At 37.9% G+C, this 22,898-nt stretch overlaps 1 protein-coding gene across 6 annotated transcripts in view; it reads right to left on the minus strand.

The window, feature by feature from the left end:
• LAMA2 (laminin subunit alpha 2) overlaps positions 1-22,898 on the minus strand; it is a 557,898-nt gene that overhangs the window by 28,800 nt on the left and 506,200 nt on the right. For all 6 annotated transcript variants that reach the window (XM_060753336.2, XM_060753340.2, XM_060753339.2 and 3 more), the window contains 4 exons: positions 20,976-21,117; positions 11,252-11,372; positions 8,397-8,573; positions 6,068-6,216 (listed from right to left, as the gene is read on the minus strand). In XM_060753336.2, coding sequence (XP_060609319.2) covers positions 6,068-6,216; positions 8,397-8,573; positions 11,252-11,372; positions 20,976-21,117 — 589 coding nt within the window. The remainder of the gene's footprint in view (positions 1-6,067; positions 6,217-8,396; positions 8,574-11,251; positions 11,373-20,975; positions 21,118-22,898) is intronic.

A 22,898-nucleotide genomic window follows, 5' to 3' on the forward strand; every position in this document is an offset into this window, starting at 1 on the left:
ACATCCCTATTATGATGAGGATGAATAGGAACACTAAAAGGTTTGTGAAATGGTGGGCAAAACAATATAAAGTAAAATGCCTTCTGAATATTAAATTATATCTCATAAACACAGGCTGAGTAACAATATATCAAAAGCCACTTCTAAAAGCAGAACTATGGAACTCTCTGCAAGAAAATTCTTGTCACAAGACATGTAGGGTGCAGACACATTGTAGAAATAATGCAGTTTGAGACTGCTTTAACTGCCATGGCTCAATGTCATGGAATCATAGGAGTTGTAGTTTGACAAGTTCTTTAGCCTTCTCTGCCAAAAAGTGTTGGTGCCTCACTAAACTACAAATTGCAAGTTTCCATAGCATGCAGCCATGGCAGTTAAAGTGATGTCAAACTGCATAAATTCTGCACTGCAGATGCACCCTTGGGTAGTTTCAAAGAAGTATCATATATCAATACACATAGATATTAGTAATTACCAGCTATGTCACACTCCATCACCCTTTGGTGGCTGATGAGCCTTGGATATTTTCAGATCCCCACACACCAAAATCATGGCTTTTGCTAATAGACCCAGGACTTACTCTTGGAGCATAGATGGTCATAAAATTGAACAAGTCACATGCTTCAAGTATCTAGGTGTAGTTCTACAATCTAATGGTAGCAGAAGAGCTCATGGGGATGAAGTAGCCAACAATGCGCAGAGGAGCTCAATTGCCATGCTTAAATATCTTAAGACAAGAGGGGGCCACTTTATACCGGCAGCGCTCAAACTGTTTAAAGCTAAGTCATTAGCCCAATTCTTGTATGGCGCTCAGCTGGGCCCCTTCCCCAGTTTTGCTTCATTAGAGCTGGTTCAGTCAAAGTTTCTGAGATTGGCCTTGCAGGTACCTAAATGCATTTCTAATACCACCCTGAGACTAGAGATGGGCTTTATGAGGGTGGGGGCCAGGGTGTGGTTGGCCATACTCAACTTCTGGCTCAGACTATCCCGTGAACCCCTTGGTCTTGCCCCACTAACGATGGAGGATGACTTTCAATCTACATGGAAGCAGGCGGTAGCTTTCAAAATCTCCTCATTGGGACTTTCTCCAGGTCTACTATTAGCTATGGATTACAATCAAGCCAAAGCACTTATTAAACAATGTATCACAGACTCAGAGCGCCAACTGGCCTCGGTTCCAACCTTCCTTATGAATGAAGACAGCAGATATCTTGTCTCCCCTATGGCATATTTAACAAACTTAGAGGTTCCTATTCATCGAAGGGCTTTCACCCTGGCTCGATGCCATGCTCTCCCATCAGCTGTACTTGAAGGCCGCTACCGGAAGATCCCTTTCCCAGAGAGACTTTGCCCCTGTGACTCGGGTCATGTAGAAACAATAGAACATGTGCTCCTTCAGTATCTGTTCTATAGGGATATCCGTGCCAGGCTTATCTTACCTCTGATATACAAGCACCCAGGCCTTTCAGGACAATTTTATACCTCCCTGCTACTTGCAGATACTAATTCAGCTACAACCTACAATGTTGCAAAGTTCTGTGCAGCAGCATACAAAATCCGTCAGGGGATGACTAGTCCCAAAAGTTAACTGTGTGTCCAGTAATCATCTTCCCTTAATCTACAATTTGGTGGTGGATCTGTGCAATGTATGTTTTTACCCTATTTCCTCTTCCACTCCCTCACCCACATTGTACTTCAGTAGTTATATTTATATTTTAATGTACTAAACGTACCAAGTTTGTATGAAAATGTGATTTCTATTTCCTGTGCTGGTCTATAACGGAAATAAATGATTTGATTTGATTTGAGATCCCCACAGGAACTGAAGGATAGAAAGTCTGATAACTCCTGGTCTAAACCTTGGACAGACTGTGTCCTATTTTAAAGTGAAAATTTTATATAGGTCTACTCAATTTAAGCCACAGTGAATTCAATTACACAACTTTCAGGAAACTAGGCATATAATTACAGTTTTAAAGAAATCCGATTGTCAGGACAAGCAGCTAGGATTTCCCAGCTCATAATTTTGTGCCAGAGGAAAGAACAACAACACTCCTCTATTTGCTGTTTCATATATTTGAGTACCAACTTTCCAGCAATAATACATTCTTAACCTTGTCTGAGACTCCTGCAGCTGAAAAACGACATTTCTGATTAAATGTCTACTGATTTACAAAGCCCCCAATTTTATACAAGTTTCCAGAGAAAGTATTTATATACTCAGATACTGAATGGTAGCACACAGTGAAGGTACCTCAGTCCTCATCACTATCTTATAATTATCCCAGAATGGGAAGCAATTAGTTTATAATTATATGGGCAATTAGCTTTCCAAAGAGTGCTCCAAAATGCCCTCTGCTTTTAATAAAATAAAGCCTGCATGATGATTAACCAACGAAAAGATTTGTTTAATAGATTATTTCTGTCCATTTCAATTTCTGCACATTATAAAGAGGAAAGAAAAACAAGTTTGCTGTACATCTGTTTTAAACAAAGGGTTATGGAAAATCAAAAAGGGTGACCCTAGCATGGATTTCCATCCACTAGAGAGTGCTGTAAAAGCAATAATGGGCTGCTGTTAGTAGCCTAACATCATCCTATGTAACGGATTAACAATGCTGTATGTATACAGCAGTTTAATCATTTTGATGACTTGAAATCATTTGTGCATAACTGTCTGTATATACATCACCACCACCATCATCATTCAGTTCTCGGTTTATTACAAGAGTATTGGTGCCCCCTCTGCAGAAAATATAAACAAACACATTCCAGAAATTTTAAACCAAAGCAAATATTGCTAGGTTTATTCAACATCCTTTGTGAGTGGAAAAGTGTATTCTAAAATAAACAGAGAAATGTTTTGGTTATAATCCTATTGGTGACATATTTATATGCAAATTGCCCTATAGAAGTAGCTAGACATTTTTATATGAGGAAAAAGTTCTGCATTTAGTTCAAGGTTGCCAAGGCAGAGTTGCATACTTGTGAATCAGGTTGTACATTCAGTTGCCATTCAGATATTTATGCTACTTAAACCTAAACCTAAATACAGAAATATCAGGATAGATGGTGATCTCAGCCTATGAATTATTTATAAGCTGATGGGATCAGAAAAGGATAGAGATTCTGACAAAAATGGATTCAACAGGAACAAAAATATAAGTGAATGAATGCATTTTACAAATATTTCTTAGAGGTGCAACGAGAGGGGGAAAAATCCTAACAATAGAAGTAATCCCCATCTAGCCTCTAAACAAATGTCTCCTTTGGTGGCTTCAAATGAATGCAAAATGAAAATACATATGAGTTACACTTCCATTTCTCATGTACACAAGGGTTTTTACAGTGTGACAGTATTTCTTTTTGCAAAAACAAAAACATTTCCTCAATGCATCAAAATAGACCTTTTTTCCTCCCCCCCCCTTGTCATTTGTAAACACTGTCTCCTCTTGGGATTGCCTTAGGCCACATGGTGCCCCCCTCCCATCTGTTTGTTAAATTACACCATGCTGGCACACAACCAAATCCAGATCTCTTGAATCAATATGTAGGTTGAAACTTAGCCTCTTGAGCTTTCCAGTGTATTTTATGTTTCTGAAAACAGCAGTACCCATGCAGGGAAGTATATTTTGAGACAAAATACAAAGTTAAAATTATTTTGTTCATGTGTATTTTCTTTTTTTGAAAGTATATTATTTGCCTGCCCACTCCCCGAAATAAGGAGACTGACAGCAATAACTTGGGTTCAAATTGGACAAATTTTATTAAAATTACCTAGTTAACTTTTTCTATTCTAACTAGAGTGAGTCTTGAACTTGGTGAGGGGCAAAGCTGAGGTAGCATCCATACCTGGACTACTCCCCGGAGACTTGGGTGAATGACCTGGGTCCCCTGCAAATTTACAACTGGGCAACCTCTAAGGAAACCTGGAGAAGCCTTCCCAACCTTATTGAGGCCAGATTCTCACCAATTTAAGGACAGTTGATTTCACCTCACCCCGTCCAAGTGATCAGCAGGTGAGTGTTTTAGCTACAGGCCTTCACCCCTTGGGTATACGCCGAATATCCGATCTTCCTCTCTGTTTATGCTAACCTATTTAAATGCCAGACCATCCCAACTAGCCCCTAAAAGGCAGTATATGGTAGGTGAAAAACCTTCCTAGAAATAGGAGAGGTAAAAATTCCTACCTGGTCCCAGCTAGCAACCATCGATATACTGCCAAAATGGGTGGGTGTGGTGGGTTGCCAAAAGAGCTCAGAATGAGTTAAGGGGGCTGAGCCACATGCTTAGCCCAGCTCCACCCCCAATTCTGGATGTTTCCATGGAACCAACCATTCTCTCTTGGGGGGGGGGGGGGATGGAAAGCTGGATGGAAAGCTCCTTACAAAAAGAATGGGTGTCAGGATGGAACTGACACAAACAAATGGGATAGAGAATTGTAAAGTGCCAGATTTCTCCAACATTATCTTTGGCTCAGTGTTGTCAGTTGCAGAAGTGAAGTTGTTTGTCCTATTTAGTTTAGCTGTTGAGATCCTGACATCCTCCCAGATAACAGGCCAAGACTCATCCATCCCTACTTGGAGACCTACATTCTTTAATTTTGGTCTTTGTCACCATGTTTTGATTTGTTCTTCACTATGGGATCCCAGAAAAAAATGGTGCAGTGTTGTACATAGCTAACTAGGTCAGTCTCAAAAATAGTACATGAAACTAAACTGTACTTTTGTCTGTAGTGTACAGTGGTGGTTGGTGACTTTCATATCATGGGTTCATTGTTTTGTCTCTGTGTTTTTATTTCAGACCTCAAAGAAGCTATTTGAGAGTTTTGAACCTATTTTGGGGATGGGATCCAGGACATTGGGCTGTTTGATTGGATTGTTCTTTTAAGGTAAAGGTAAAGGATTTCCCCTGGCATTAAGTCCAGTTGTGTCTGACCCTGGGGATTGTTGCTCATCCCCATTTCTAAGCCGAAGAGCCAGCGTTGTCCATAGATACCTCCAAGATCATGTGGCCAGCATGACTGCATGGAGTGTTGTTCTTTTAAAGTCTGCAATGAAACCTAAAGTTGGTTAACTGTATGGCATGGAATCTGTTGGGCTACTGGTAGTGGAGGAATGACAAACATTGCTAAAGAAACCATACATACACTTTTAGACATAGTCAGTGATAGTCATTCATTTTGCATCTATGTGATGGCGGTAGTAGTCTGCATTTTATTTAAAAGAATATATCCTTTAAATAAAAAAATTGAATTAGGAATTTTCCACTGCATTTAATATTCAAGTATCATAATCTCACAAGCTGGCTTTAGCTGATGCATCTCAAAGAAAGAATGGAACCTCATCTCAGGTTACCTCCTTCTAAGATATACTCATTGCTTTAAAAGGCTGGTTTATCAGACATTGTGTAAGTACATATCAAAAATGTTTCCCACACCGTTGAGCAGCTACTGAAGGGGAAGGAAGGTAACAAAGGAATAAAGGAGAAAAAGAGCTAGTTTGAAATCTACAAGCATCACAGCAGCACCAACACATCTAGCAGCTTGTGCTGGCATGAACCAATGTTGCTACTGTATAGCACAGAGCCAATGCCATTCTTGGACCTTCTTTTCCCTTATTCACCTTCCCCCTTTTCCCTCAACTGCTTCAAAGTTATAGAATGTTTTTCTGCTTCTAAAGGCAGCAATCCTAAACTTTTATTAGAAAAAAACTTATTAAATAACTTTTACTTTCAAGCCAATGTGAGTGACATTAGCACTTGATGTTGCTTTTCTTTCTCTTTGGAAGCTGTTCCTTAATATTAATTCAAGATCCAATTCCTCAGCTGCACAAATTACATTAATAAAGTGTATTTGCAAAAAGTATCAAAGGTTAAACATTCCAATTTAGATTAATGAAAATCTTAAGCAGCAGAACCTACGCCCAAGCATGACCTATGTCATAATGAAATCGTCACTGCCAGAAGACGATTTCTAAATGAAAACTACACAGATCCCATTCTCCTCTCCCCATAATTATAGATGTAAGGCTGGAAACATAGTGTTGCCAATATTCTGATGTATTACCCTGCAAGCCTCTCTATCCAGATGGAGTGTTCTTTGCCATCATGAAACTCGCCAAATTCAGGCTTGATAGTGATCCTGCGTGGGTCTCGTACTCCATTGGAGACATGCACTTCTAGTCGACCTCCATTCAAGAAAACTGCATAATAGGCCTGCAATGAAAACCAGCTTTTTCAGGTGATTTTTTCTTTCATTCTTTCTCAGTGTTCTTCTAACATAATTTCCCAGTACAGCACAACATCTCACTTCATGTATACAAGAAAAGAAGTCACAGCAAAAGCTGTCCTATATTTTACTATGGTCAACCTGGGCAACTCAATTTAGGTACTGATGACAGTGAAATCAGCATTTATTTCTAATCTGCATTTCAGTGTCACCCTCCATATCTGAAGAATCAGAGTTTCATTTATCTACACTCTGAAATGTTCTAGGTCCTCCAGCATGACTATGATAGTCTTGGCCTGGAATTCCTTCATTTCAATAAGGTTCTCAATTATATGTGGTTTTGCATATCCATGAGAAGCCTGGAAACATATACCGCATTGATACATTTTGATTGACATTTTGTCAAACAGAATCCTTACTTTAGGATTGTATTCCTTGAAAAGAGAGGCAAATTTGCATTGCACCCACTCACATGATCTACTGAAAGACAGCATATTCACAATGTTCACTGTACTCACAATAGAAGTTGTACAAAAGCCTCTCAAAAATAAAGTGTTTCATTTCTCATTAGAAGGAAAATTGCAGTTATCAGAGTGAACTACCACCAACCTTTCCTTGGCTAGGCATTCAGCAAGGCCAGAAGTGGCATCATGGCAGAAGAGGAGTTAGTGCTTCTTTTTGTTTTTCCCGGAATGGACTAAGCTCTTTCCTTCTGCTACTCAGAGAAAATGGCTCTATTTTTTATAATAGTTAGGGTACAGTACTTACATTGACCCATAGATAAATCAATCCATATTTTTTTGGGTTGCTTTCAAAAAATTGAAATTTCTAGACTTATACATGAGTAGATAGGGCACATTTTGTAGATGCAAATGCTAAACATCATAAAAGATACCATGTTTGCTCCCATTGTGAGTGTTCTTAGCAGACACTGATTGATTTGATTTATATATTAGGTATTGATTTTTATGGAAAATGTATGATCTATTTCAGTTTGGCATGCTCATCTTTCTGCATGAATCATCAACATTTAACACATTGTTGAAATTGTTTTCATCTTTAAAAATATTTTAATAAAACATTCATTTTTGTATGCATCTTATTTAAAACTTGCATTTGTATATGCATTTCATTCTAAAAAATATGCATTCTGAACCAAGAACTGTAAAATTGAAGATGTACAAAAAGCGAAGAGAAAACATGACTTTGAGAAGTCCAAACCAAGCAGACCATATGAACCCCTCTCTCATATATCTACAATGGACTAAATCAAACTCTTAATTCCAAATGGAAAACAAACATTGATTCAAAGAGAACTTGGGGAGCCAACATGCATGTACATTGCATTTAATTCAATGGCCCTGCTTATTGGGAATTAGCAAGTAGATTCAGGTCACTGTCTCCTTTTTTTCTTGGCTCCTTCTCAGAGACATTGCAATAACAGTGGAAAAAACTGACTTCCCTTGAAGAGAAGAAATTGGGACTGCCTGAAGCAAGACAGTTGGGAAAATACTATTTTTAGAAGAACACTATATATCAGTGAAATAATATTGTCTAGAATATACTAATGTATAGCTCTGTTATATAGGTCACATATTTTTAAAGTTTGGCTCAGAATGTTGTTTTGTTATTAACTGGGCTCATCATACATCAAAACCTTTTTCAGCAGTTATTCTAAATAATCATTTTTTTAAATTAATTCAATATAGGAGCACTTTCAACTGGGGTAAAAGAATGCTTTTATAGAGCCATTATATGGGTCACTATATGTACCTGTAGATAATGTAGTTTCATGTAAGAGATCCTGTTGCCTATTTTTTTCTACTATTTCTTTAGTAATTAAAACCATATCAATAGCATTTTGAGACAAGATATTATTAAATTCATAGGTGAGCAGATGCTATGCACATATGCTTCAACATCTATAATTAAAAGGAAATTGTGGATGAAATAAATGGATAAATTAGTCTGTTTTATATTAGCTTAATAAAATTCCTCTACCCTAAGGCAAGTTAAGAAAAACTTCCAAAAGAACATTCTGAATTTCTATCTTACTTCAGACCAGATGCAGTGGACATAATTTATTTGGAAGTACAAAATATGTGTCTTCTGCCAATGACATTACTAGAAACACAAAACCAAACAATAACTGATTACAATTCTGTACCTGCCCAGTCTGTCTGCGTTTCCTCCTTGGAGTTGCAGGAATCCCATTAGTGCCAAAGAGAATGATACCCGATTCATTTTTAGTGCTGAAGGACAAGTGGATTTCTGTTCCTACGTCGAGGGAAACAGGCGGAAGCTCCACAAAACCTGGTTTTGGGAAGTTGACTGTGTAGATATTCTGCATGAAAGAAGGGGCAGAATGGAGGACTTGCTTGAAAGAGAAGATCAAATTAAAGAAGGTAGCAGCTTATATTATAAAGTGTTGTACAAACACCTGCTCATCCGTTATATCATTCAATGTAAGATAGCATTCAGAAATCATACATTTTAGAATTGCATTTTTTCTCAACACTTGTTAGCTAGAGTTGACAGGTGCTACCTGAGAGACTCATGTGAAAGTTAGCTATGGATCCTTGTCCAAGTCTCTCAACCTCAGCCCGCCCTCGGTGGTGCAATGGGTTAAACCCTTGTGCCAGCAGGATTGCTGACCTAAAGGTTGACAGTACAGATCCGGGGAGCGGGTGAGCTCCTGTTTGTCAGCTCCAGCTTCTCTTGCAGAGACATGAGAGAAGCCTGCCACATGATGGTAAAGCACCTGCATGCCCACGCACAACCTCCTTGCAGACGGCCAATTCTCTCACACCAGAAGGATCATGCAGTTTCTTAAATCGCTTCTGACATGAAAAAGACCTCTAAAAATACTACACAAAGAGTAGATATCAACAATTTTTATGTGTTTGCTTATTTTGATTCATAATTTCTGAGTTGGGTAAACTGCATAGCAATCTTGGTGGTCCAGTTCTCAACCTGTGTGTGCCCAGGTGTTTTGGCCTAAAACTCCCAGAAATCCCATCCCGTTTACCAGCTGTTAGTATTTCTGGGAGTTGAAGACCAAAACATCTGGAGATCCACAAGTAGAGAACCACTGTTTTAGAGGAAAGGCTTAGCCCACTCTTGCTTATTGCGGGGGGAGGGGGTTAAGCCCACTGGCACATCCTCCCAATCCAAGGGTTCAAGAGTGTAATCCTGGTAAAGCAGGCCAAACACCACTTTACTTGGGTCAGGCAGACTGGTGTTAAGCAGCCATGCACATTTTATAAAGATGGAACTTCATTTATTTGTCCTCATTCAATCTTTGTAACTATCAATTTACTATCCACAGAGCTTCATATGAATAGCAAAAGCTCTCTCCCTCACTCATTTCATATTGTCTTCATTTCAATTATAACTAAATATCTACTATGTCCTCATTTTGCATGCCCTTGCCCTGCTGCTGAGCGATATACATTACACACAGGGAACTTCAGCTGTGATGTTCATTTTTGGATAAGGATTTAATTTTTTCAAACCAATATTTTATTGTTATTTAAACCCAACATTTCCCTGCAGTGCAGTTCACTTGCACTTTTAAACCAATCCACTTATGTATTAGGTTTCTTTATTTGTCATTGCTTTATTATCTGAGGTTAGAGCAGCACTTCAGCTGGCCTGGCGAGCCCAACTCATAAATAATGCATGTAATGTACTTCCCAGGGCTCTCTGTGCTGCTTCCCACCCACACTGGGAGATATTAGAGTCTGCAGAAGAGGTGCTATATGTCACCAAATAATGAATCACCATTTTCATGTGAGACTGCTTAAGCACAGCCAAAGTGTAGAATGATTTCAGATGATGATTAGGAACCATTCTATGCCTGAGCTGCCAAGGACTGCTTCTATACCAGCATCTGAAATGAACCGGTCTCATCTTGGAGCAATGCCTGGAAGATTCCACCATCTGGCAGTTAATGCTTCTATGTAACTGTTTCATAGTAACGCTTAGCAGCACTATCCTATCATTAATCAAGGTGAGATGGTTGCTTCGGACACCAAAGCTTGGGTGTCACGAAAAGTAGTAAATTGCTATCTTTTTACTATTACAGAAGCTGAAATATGTGTAGGGGTTTATCTTGGCTTTCCTGGGTAACTTGGCTTTCTTGGGTATATGCCATGACTTTTAGGAGCCCACCATTCCTTGCTGTTCCTCAGGCAGTAAAATGTCTTTGGCCAATTTTTAAAAATGATTATCTTCTGTTCTTTATCCTAAGAATCAACATGGTTTAATGGCTAAATGTTGAACTATGACTATGGGAGTGTATTCAAATCCCCATTCATGGATACCAACTAGGTGACCTTACACAACCCACACTTTCTGAGCCTTAGAGACAGGCAATAACAAAGCCCTTTTGAATAAATATTGCTAAAAAACCCCCCATGGTTGGCTAAGAAATTAACAACAATAAGAGCAAGTATTTTGCTGTCAGGACATGATGGCTCTCTTCACCTGTCTTGATTATTAACATAGCTTATTATGCCAATCCTACAATACAGTCAGCCCCATGTATGCACAGATTCTGTATCCATTGATTCAACCATCCATATTTTTAAAATAATCCCCAATCACAGACCGTGATTTTGTCATTTTATATAAGGCACACCATTTTACTGTGCCATTGTATATAATAGGAATTGAACATCCATAAAGACTGATGTTAGAAGAGATTCTGGAATCAACCCAAGTGGATACCAAGGACCCACTGTGTATGTTTTTTCATCAGCAACTGATGCTCCAGGAATGAACAATTAATTATGTTCAACATATCAGAGAAGATGCTCCAAGAAGCATCTATAACTATTTGAAAATTTATATAAAGGGCTGCATGGGAACTTATGAGATTGGAAGAGTCATAATGGAGAAACTCCTGGCTACCATACATGTGGGATCTTTCTTTTTTCCATGATTCTGGTCAGCTTGTTCATGAAATATGAAGTGATCATTACTAGGATACTTGAGAAAAGTCAAATAAGAGAAACTCACCTCTAATGCACAACCCTTGGTAATGCCAACATAGTCAGGACTGCTTAGAAGATTATATGGTGTCCTAGAAATTTCAATATCCTTGAGGCAGCCTGCATACTTTCTTGTGTTTACTTCAGGTCTGCAAATAGAAAATGAAATCAGATTTATTCTCCAATTAAAGCCAATTCTAAGATTCTAGAAAGTACAACAATACTAAGGTCTTCAGAAAAATGCTAAAGCAGTTGTCTACAATTACTTTTTAAAACAAACTCACCCACTACAAAGAAATTTAAAGTTTATATTATACTTTTCTACTCAGAAGAAAGCCCCAATATGTTCAAAGAGCCTTACTTCCAGTTGTAATTATACTATAGCATTTCTGCTGTCATGGTAATATTTACTTTCTATGCTCCCAATTTCAATAGAAAAAACAACATGAAAGAAATTACCCAGCTAGTAACAGTATGCATATTTTTGTGTTAAGTCAAAAAGATGTTATTGCTGTTTTTGCATCCTTTGTTTAACTTGATGCAAATTCATCCATGAAATATGCCATTTCCTTTACGCTGAAGCAAGGTACTTTTGTTCCCATCACAAAAGATCTCCATATCTGTTTTATGATAATAAGAGCCATCATTTGGGTTTCTGAACCCTTAAGCATCCAACATTTTGGTTGGAACTTTTGGGAACAGAAGTTTAACAACATCTGGAGACCCAAGATTGTGAATCTCTGGGAAAATCAAAGCTTCTGCTGTATACTGAATGCTTGAATGATTGACCTATATCAGTAAGGAAGCACAAGCTAAACTGTAGCCTCTGGGAGAATCACTTGTAGTTGATATTTTCCAACCCTGGGCTACAGTTTTTTAAAAAGTGATTTAGCAAAAATATAACACAGGACCCAAGCCACCACATCCACCGTGAGTGTTGATCAGATTCTTTTTGTTATACTCTGTCTTGGAAAAGTTATTTAATTAATGTTGATTTTTCTTGAAACAGTACCCTTCCTGTACACAGTCGTTAATCCTTCATATCAATTGTCAATGGACTTAAAGACTGAGATTCTTGAGGTATCACCTGACCAACTTACCTACCAAGTAAGATGCACGCATACAAACAGAAATACAAAACATGGGTATTAACATGAGAAAACAGAAATGTACAGTTTATATACCCATATAATATCTTAATTGCACAGAAATAAAAAAATATAGCTTAACAATATATGCATTTAAAGATAGAAGGGTTTTTGCTGATTTTTTTCTTTTTACTGCATTGTAGCCATCTCAGCAAAGCATAGCATGTCCACCTGAAAAGCTGCAAATATTTGAATATGTATAATAATTGAATTGAGAATCCTCATATTATTTTACCACACCAGACCTATAATGCAGACATTTTTGGTTTTACATCTTTCCTGTGGATGCCAAAAGAGTTAATAAAACAAGTCTGAGGATGGTGAAAAGTACATATATCTTTCTAGTTTGAAAATATTTGTGCTTTATCTCATACACTGTATTTACTTCATACCATGGCCTACAACACCAGAACTGTTGCCTGTTCTGAAAATAGATCAGCCTTATCAAGTAATATTTAGTAGAGATTCAGGACACTGAGGCTAAAATTAAATATTGAAAAAAGCCTTTTCCCCGAACCCAAAGTCAGCTGGGGTAGGTTGCATCTCAGCAAACACTTGAGCCAAGAAATGTTGCTTGGCTCTTGTTGATCTTGACATTTCTCTCCAAGAGATAAGCTTTCCTAAATTCTTCTTTCTTTCACAGGGAGAAGCTATATGGACACTTTCCCCCATGTTCCATGTAGATTCAAAAGACAATTTTGAGGACTGAGATTTGTGAAGGAACTGAAGGCAAAAGGATTAACTGTTTTTCATACACATGCGTTTGCACGTGTCCCCCCACACATGGCCAAAGATAGAAAAGGAGGGGGTAAAAAGAATCACAGCATTCTTTGAGTCCCAAACACAATGCCTAATTCTTCCATATTACTCAAGTGGCATTAAACAAACTTTGTGATGCTGCTGTATTTTCAAGTCTTAAGCACAGAAAACTCTTACTTAAGCACTTCTTGAGAAGAAGTTCAAAGAGTTTGCTTCTGTCACTGCAGAGGTGATTACAGTATGCTCTTTACTTATTTAAAACACTCAACTGCAAAAGCTACAGTGGCTTACAGAGATCAATGGTAGGAAAGTCCTTGCCCTTAGCCATATAATATTAATTTACATTCTAGTTAAAACTTTAACTTAAATTCTAATTTTAATTTTGTATGAACCCCATCTGTAGGATCCATCTGCAGGATACAGGTCCTAAGAAAGAACCATGATTCTGTTTGAGGCAATGGACAAAATATCAAGGAGATTGGTGATCACCCTTTCAAGGGTTTTCTGAACTCCACATATGCTATCTCTTTAATTTGGTGTTTTGATTCCATGCTCCATACAAACTGGCTCAATTTGTATTAATCTGTATAGCTGTATGGAATCTTCTAGTAAAATGGCAGTAAACCTCTGAATATCAGAGGTGGAAACAACCAGCCGAACAAGGTGTTCAAATCCATGTCCTTCTTCTTGGCCAGTTCCAAAACACACTCTATCTTCTTGACTAGATAGGCTTCTGGTCCAATTCAGTAACACAATTTAGGTTTCAGAAAATGTATGTGCCAAAAAGAGACAACCCTCTGCCTTGGACTGAATGATAACTCCAATCTGATATCCTGTAGATACGTTGTACCACTGTTTTAATCATTCCAAGCTGGCAGGAGCCATGGCTGGGGATTCTGGGAGTTAAGGTTAAAAAAATCTTGGGCTAGAGAGTATTTTTTCCTCACTGTGCACAATAACAATGGAACATGTTTGGATATTTTTGAGAAATGAATGATAGTCTCCAAAGATGATTTTTGAGGAAACAAATGGATTCCCTTCAGTTACTTGGAAAATACATTTTCTAAAAAAACATATTTTGTGATTGACACTTTGTTCTCAAAGTTTTCCAAACATGGCTCAGCTGCTAATTTGTTCCATGCTGAGAAAAAGTCCAAACGATTTTTAAAAAACTACACAAACTGTATGTAGATCCCCTCTGCTCCGCCCTTTTCCCCAGTAGGATCCTGATATGATTAATTTAAAATACGAAGAAGGAAAAAAGCAAGCCCAACACAGCAAGCTGTAAACAGCTGTGTGAAGATGCTTACTAAGTGTTTTGTTGCTGCAAGTGTGGGCGCAGCGTGAGGCAAGGCTATGTTAAGCACTTAGGAATAGCTTGATTTGCTGCGGCAGAATCTCTTGCTGAATGAACAACTCCAGAGCAACAGCTGGAACAAATACAGACACAAATTGCTTTTTGCTTTGCCACCTGTTGCAAGCGGCGCTTCACCCATGCAAAGCAGAAAGCATGCAAGTGCTGATTTAAATTGGATATTGTTTACCTTGATTTCATACTAGGATAAAAAAATGAGAGAGAGAGAGAAAGAGGGGGAGAAAAGAACCAACACAGAATTTAATTTACAGTTGTAATACTTTAAAAAACAAACAAAACAAACTGCATTCCTGCAAAAGTCCTGTAACAATTTCTCATTTTTAAGACTATATGGTACTTTAATGCACACATATATAAAGAATACATTTTCTTTGTAATAGATATACATGATTTTTTTTTTTAAAAAAAAACTTTTACAAGGAGATAGATTTGAATGTCAGACAGTACTTGTCCATGTAGACCTCATGGAAGGAATCCTCAAAGTGTATAAAGATTAACAGAGAATACAATTGATAACTTTTGTCCTTCCCATCTTGATGCAGTGGCTGAAAATAGCAGGAGCTATATCCTAGAAGAGGGCAAGTATGTTAAGAATATCTCCTGTGCTGCTTCCACCTATTTTAACATTTCCCCTGAAGATTGAGGTTACCTTTCTTATCAAAAGAGAATGTAAGATGCAAAGGAAGACCTAGATTATTGCCGTTCTCTTCAAAGGTAGAACATGAGCCTGCTAGGTTCTCCTATGTCTTACCTATCTGTCTCCAGGTAACTGTTCTGACCATCTGCACTAGCAGTTTTGCCAGACTGGAAACTGTAGACACCTTTGGCACCTTTAATGGTTGGAAAGAAGACGGAAATTCAGCAGGTGTTGCTTATCATGCAACCAGGTAATAAGCAACACCTGCTGAAATTCGGTCTTCTAAACAACCTTTAAAAGTAAGAGGAGCCAGCTCCAATTTTTACTCTGCCAACTCTACGTACTAATGGGAGATCACTCATCATGAGATGAATGAGGGTAAATCCAAAGTCACTGGACTTTCTCCAGAGAGGTGACTAATGAATTCATCAAGGGAGCCAACTGGCTAGGAGAACAGAGAGCCTCTATGACATGTTTCCAAGTTAATTGGCACAACTTACACCTAAGATATTATTTTTCAATGTGTGACAGAGGGTTTAAGTATGGCTAGACTTTTATTGATCAAATGGATTTACTCTTTAAATGCTTTTACATTTTTTAAAAAAAGCATAGTTCATGTTAACCCAATGACTATTTTAAGCAATATTTTGTTTTCATCTGTGTTGTTAGTCTTTGAGTCCCATACTGGGAGAAAGGCAAGATAATAAATAACATAACCAAGGTGGTGCAAAATTAGACATAATTATCAAGGGTTGATATACAGCTATATCAATGTCGATATATTAGTCAAGTGGTCTGTGACCAAATTCCATTTGGCCTGCCAAGTATATGACTTGTTCCCTCAAAATGTTTGAATATTGTAGAACAGAAAGCTGGGTTTTGGAACTGCTGCTTTCAAAAGATGTTCAATCCTGGGGACTTTATATGAGTATGACTGAAAAAATAAATAGACAAATTCTCCTTCTTCAGCCACTATCATCACCACTATCATAATACAGGCAGTCCCCGAGTTACAAACATCAACTTACAAATGATTCATAGTTATAAACAGATGTGAGGCAACAGGAAGTGAGAGAAATCTACCCCTCAGAAGGGAAATTCACTCCTGAAACAGTTATCAAGGGGGGGAAAGTGTCTCAATTGAAGCTTTATTACCAATCTTTGTTTCCACAGTAAGCCAAGTTTTTCAAAATCCAATTATCACAGGGACAGAAAATGAGATGAAATCTTCTGAATTGGGGCATAGAGAGCAAAAAACAAAAAACAACCACACAGGGTGTTACTTCCCTGTGCTATCCAAAACTAAATGATATATATTTTTGGTTGGAGTTACACTTTAAAAATGTGCCTGTTCTGACTTTCAAACAAATTCAAATTAAGAACATACTACAGAACCCATCTTGTTTGTAACTTGGGGACTGCCTGTACTAGAATTGAGAGGAACTTTTAAAGCTTACTGGCAGTATTTTCAGGACTGGCATTTTAATTAACAAAAACACAAAATTCAACAGTACAACAGGGCTGTGAAAAGACACTAGCCTTCGTAACTCTATGTAATTCCCTGATCCTCCTTGTTAAAGATTTAGGTTGCTGCATATGTATTCTCACTCTTTTGAATAAAGAGTGTTAATTTCAGATTTCTCAAAAAAGAAAAAGAATAAAGGTTAGAGCAGATGACAAGCAAACAGATGTAACAACAATCATAATGATGTGCTAAATACAGTATCAGCCTTACTAAACAACATAAAGCTGCTTGGCTCTGCAGCAATCGGTTTCTTCATTATTCCAGATCTCTTTGCATAGGGTCAAAGTGCACTTAACTCTTATTTTTGCATGATATAAAAAAGTATGGCTGCCTCTTTCATACCATATTGCACTTTGTAGTACAGTGATCTTTCCCTTGCCAAAATGTTTTTGTAAACATCAATACAAAGTTCTAGAGTTTATTTTGTATTAGGTAAATGCTCATTAAAGCCCAGGACCTAGTCTCTGAGCCTTAAACAAGCCTTGAAAGTGTAACATAATATATTTTATATAAGATAAAACTGATAATGAACTCTTCATATGAGCAAGAAAGTCAGTGCTAGGTTTATATGTAAATATTCAAAAAGAAAGGTATATTGCATAAAATGTGGATATATACACATTATCTTCCATGACCCCATTTCTTTAAAACTGGCTCTTGCTTTTCTTGGACAAACTAAGGCTAAACAGATGTTAAATGTAATAGGGATCCCCTGGGAGGAGTAATGTGTTTCTTATAGCTTTTAGGTTCCTTCCATTATTCTCTTCTCCTATAACACTATTATACAATTTTTCAGTTTTTCTCAGTTGCGGAAACGAAATGTGCTGTTTCTTAATAAATTTAACATGCTGAATTCAAATATAATAATTAAATGTGTTAATTGGCTCTGGTTTTTATGCAACCGCTATTTCAATGTTCTCCACAATAGGTAATTCGTTAATATTATGATAATGCGCCTAAACTTACTGCATGTATATAAACTGTGAATATTTACTAAATGTTAGTCAAATTATATTGCCAATAGTTTATACATGAGAAATATTTATTTAATTAGTCTATTGTTTATGTTTGTGCAGCAAGAAACTATATTAGTAGGCCTAATGCAGTTGAAAAGTCTGAAAGTTTAAATGTCGCTTAAATCGTGACTTTAGTTTATATCCTGTTTGCTTCTCTTGACTTTTCTTTTGTATTCAAGGAAAGGATTGTCTCTTACAATGCTCCAGCAGTAGTCTGACAGCATTGACGGAGTCCATTTGCCTTGATATCTTTTTTCATAGTGGCAACTTGTTGATGGAAACGCTCACCATGCTCGTCGCTCACTGCCCCACAATTTGATGGAAAGAAATCCAGATGCGAGTCAAGGAAATGAATTTTTAATGATATGTTACATCCAAGACGATGGTAGGCTGGGAGTAGTTCTTCAACCACTTCCTTGTAGTTTGATGATTTGTTGTTTCCAAGAAACTTTGATGTTACTGACATGAATGATATCCACGCAGCCTTTTCTTTTCCTTTCAATAGAGAAAGAAACTCGTCGTCGCCCATAAGTTGACGGATCTGTGGGCCAACAAAAATTCCTTCATTTATTTTTGCAGCACTAATTGATGGAAATTTACCTTTCAGGTACATAAAAGCTGGTTTATTCTTATCCATTGCCTTGACAAAGTTTTTCATTAATCCCAGCTTTATGTGTAATGGAGGTAATATGATCTTGTCACTGTTTATAAGTGCTGGATGTTTTACATTTTTACTCCCCGGCTGCAATGTCTGCCTTAGCAGCCAGTCTCTTTTGATGTAATGCAATTCTCTGGCACGACTGTCCCAGTCACATAAAAAACAACAATACTTAGTATATCCACCCTGAAGACCAAGTAAGATAGCAACAACTTTTAGGTCACAACAGACTGACCATTGATATTGATCGTAGTTGATGCATCTTAGAAGCTCTTTCAGGTTTTCATATGTTTCTTTCATTGCAACTGCATAAGCAACTGGAATAGATGGTAACTGATTCCCATTATGCAGTAATCCAGCTTTAAGACTTGTTTTGGAAACGTCAACGAATAACCTCCACTCTTCGGGATTATAATTTATGTTGAGGGCTGACATTAAATCGCAGATATTCTTACAAACAGCAATATCACCTTCCTGGTCAAAGAGTGGAAGAAGGTCTTTCTGACGGTCACGGTATAGTGATGTACGAACATCATCCGCCAAGAAATTCCATTGCTTCAGTCTTGAACCTAAAACCTCGGCCTTGTTCTTAGGAAGATCCAGATCTCTTATTAGGTCGTTGAGTTCCATCTGTGTTATGAGATGCGGTTCATTGGATGTGGATGGCAGAAAATCGGGGTCAAATAAGGCTATTGGATCATCACTACAAGCTTTGTCTGGTTCTTCCTCACTGGAGTCAATTACGAAAGATTCAGGTGCTTCTGGAATCAGTAGTCCTTCTCCATGAGGTACTGGACGCATTGCTGAAGGAATGTTTGGATACTGAATAAACAATTTCTTTCTCTTTGTAACACCTTTCTGAATTGGAGGCACCATACAAAAGTAACAATTACTGACATGATCGGTTGGTTCCCGCCAAATCATTGGCACTGCGAAAGGCATGGAAGACTTTTTCCCCTTCAGCCTCTGGACAAGTCTCGATCCACATGAATTACAGCAGATGTGGGGCGCCCAACTTTTGTCTTGGTCTCCTATTTCACACTCAAAATACAACTTGTAGGCTTTCCTAATCACTGCTGTTATTCGTCTCTGCCGCATAGCAGAAATTATCTGCTTTATTTACACACGTGCGAGGCATAACTACAGTAAAAAGAACAATGTAAAACGATGTTTGACAATACTGTCTCAGTCTTCAACTGACTGACCCTCACCGTTCAAAAGTCTGGCCTTATATAGGGCTTTCTGGCTTTTGCACACGGCACTAATACTGCATCATCAAACTTTCTAGAATATTCTAGAATCTTCCATAGTGTAAGTCACAACATGCATTTTTTTCAACCATACGTGATCACGTGATTGCTTATATCATAAAAACTAGAGCCAATATACATTTTTAAATGTCATTTTCATTTTCAGCACCCCAAAATCATAAAAGAACAGCTATTTTCAGGCCTGCAACTTTTTCTCTGTTGAACAGTGTAATAGGTCCTCTACTTTCACAAGGTTGAGTAAAAAAGTGTGATAATTCTTTTTTACTTGAAAGAACACCTCTCTAAGAATCTCTAGGCCTGGGAGGTGGGGGGGGGGGGTGTATTTTACTGCCACCCCAGGTTCCAGACCCAATTTGTTGTTTTTTAGTCAAATTTTAAATACATGGTGTGGAAAACAACAATGGGATCAATAACTCGTGGTAAACTACACCAGAAAACCGATGTATTGATAAGGCTTAATCTCACTATTCCTCATCATTAGTACTGCTCTTCTCCTACATCATCTTCATAGCCTTGCCTCTACTGCAAGTGGTACTGTGTTTACCCAAAAGTAAGGCACTGTCTTATATTCATTTTTCCTCAAGAAGACACACAGCCCGAAGACATACAACCCAAAAAACCTATAACAACCCAGACACACTGGCTTGTTTTCAGGGGATGTTTTATTTTTTATTAGATGGCTCTGCGTCAGCTATGACAAGCAGCCAGGCTGAGCTTCCTCTACCGCTTGTATGGTACAACAACAATCTATGTTTATTCAAATATAGTTACATTGTCTTCTTCTGGAACTGGCATTGGTTGATGCTGAGGGAGAGAGACTGGCCTCATTGTGCCCAGCTGGAGGAAGCTATGAGAACTGGGAGTGGTGGCGGCAGCATGTGTGCATGCCAAGCATTCCAGGGGGCAGTGGTTGGGTCTAAGGAAGTTGGAGGAGGAGAAAGGAGGAGGAGGAAGTGGTGGCCTTGCTGGGCCACATCTGGACTTGGGAAATGGTGAGCAAGGCTGGAGAGAAAGGGCAGAGGATGTCTGGGAAAGAGAACTGCATGTCCCAAGGTGCCTCAGGAGGCCTTGCTGCAAATCTTATATTTCAAAACTTTAAAAAGAAATTTAAAACTTCCAAAGGTGGTGAGTAGGAGCCCTTAAAGAAAAAAAATGGGGAGTTCACCCCAGGAGGGGGAGGACATCCAAGTCGCACACCTCAAAACCTTAGCTGGGAATTCCAAATTCAAATGTAAAGAAGGACTGCCTGTCTTCTTTACCACTCTGCACTGGTATAGCCACGCCTATCACTAATCAAGTTCAAATAGTAAAAACCCTTTTGCTACCCAATGTCGATCACTGACTATGTCTTAAGTACCATTACCTTAGGTTTCCTCTTAAGCTTGGCAGTCCCCCAAAATAGATAGGCTCGTCAGCTTTCAAGTTAAGGCCAAAGTGCTTTCCTGTAGAAACAGTTGATATGATCTCTTCTTGATTGGAGTCTATGTCTACAATTGATATATTAGCTGCAGAAAAGGGAAGAGAAAGTTTACTATAGATTTCACTTGAAAAATGTTTCAAATATTAGTACTTAATCGCTTATGGTTTATGTTCCTTAAGAAAAATTTGCACGTGTACGTATGTGAGTATCTCTTCTCCAAGATACGTTTTAAAGATGTATGACAAGCTGGTATAGTGGTATGTTATTATAAATGCTTGCAAAGAAAATCAGTGCAATCCATTGTCTAAATCCAAGGGTTAAAAGTAACACACAATTGGAAAGTAAAGAAACATAAAATAAATAATATACAAAAAATAATATAAGATGAACAAGAAAGGATTTGCCACAGTCAGAAAGATTTACTAACACAGCTAGTTTTTCCTAAAAACTATTGCTAATGTTTAATGGCTTTTTATTCATTAGACTGATTAATTAGCTGTAAGTGGAATATCAATTTGAATAACATTAAATTTTGTAGCAGTGGCTTTGTTTATGCGGACTAGCCCCACTCTGTGTCCTATCACTTCATCTCATGCCAAGCCACCCTAGAAGTTCAAAACACCTAATGCTAATTAGTACAAAAACAGGCAAGCACAGATATACAGCTGGGGCAGAGGTCATCAAGGTATACATTTGCTCCTCTTCCACAATCCTAAAGTCCCTTCTACAATGCCATATAATCCAGATTATCAAAGCAGATGAGCTGAATGTTATATGTGGTGTAGAAAGGGGACTAAATGTATGTATGTATTGTAAAGTATACAGAAATTCATGGATACTCAGCTTGTTAGTAAGAGTTTTGGGCTGATTTCTTGTACCAAGAGTTTAGCTGCCAGACTCAGATCCTCTATACCGTTTAGAAGGGAGCCCCCCAGAGCCACCAAAGAGATTAGACAGATGCTGTTTTCTCTGGTTAAAATATTTTGATAGCCTAACATACAGTGATAATATAAACCTGGTCAGATATATGTTTATATATGATTGTAATTTCAGTATGATTTTGGTATTACTTTCAATAGCCTCTAAATTTCTTGAATCTGCATAAAATTGGGAAGCTCGTGCTATGGTAACCAAAAGTTTTCTGGACATATTATCAAATCAACTAGGAGCATCTGTGAGGAAAGGGTAATAGAGCACTTATTCTTCAATCCAAGAGGCGCAATCCACTAGATTTTTCGTTTTCCTTTTTTCCTTTTTTCAAAAAAGTATCAAGTGCACAGCCAATGGTAAACAACTCTGGTGGGAGCAGGGGCCACTTTGCTACTATGGTAGACCTTAACTGCATTTTTGACTTCCACTCCTGGTTGATATTTGGTCTTTCTTATAGGTTTTTTTCTGAGACAGGATGGGGGAGTCCAGAGTGGTACTAAAGACCAAATATTTAGAGATAATTTAAAAACAATTCCTGAAAAATTGAACTGAGAGGTCTCGCGTCTTGGAGGGAGGTTGGGGAGCTGCAAAACAAAACATAGGGACTACATACAACTAATACTGAACTTTTCCCACCCTGCTCTACCATTTATAGAAACTGAAATATGAGACAAAATCTGCACTTACTTGTATTTTACTCGATTTTGATAAACTATTAGTTCACAAGAGAACCAGTGTGCAATAGTGATTTGAACTTTTGAACACAACTATCTATAATTCAGAAAGGACTTCAAGGCACACAATAGCAATGGCAATTAATTTTGACACATTAAGTACTTATTATTTGCCATTCTCTTAAAAACAAACAATAACAAATCTGGGAGTTTAGGATAGCAGTGATTGGGCAGTAACATGTACTCTCACAGACTCAAATTG

Source organism: Anolis sagrei, chromosome 1 (genome assembly GCF_037176765.1).
Source record: "Anolis sagrei isolate rAnoSag1 chromosome 1, rAnoSag1.mat, whole genome shotgun sequence".
NCBI classification, from domain to species: domain Eukaryota; kingdom Metazoa; phylum Chordata; class Lepidosauria; order Squamata; family Dactyloidae; genus Anolis; species Anolis sagrei.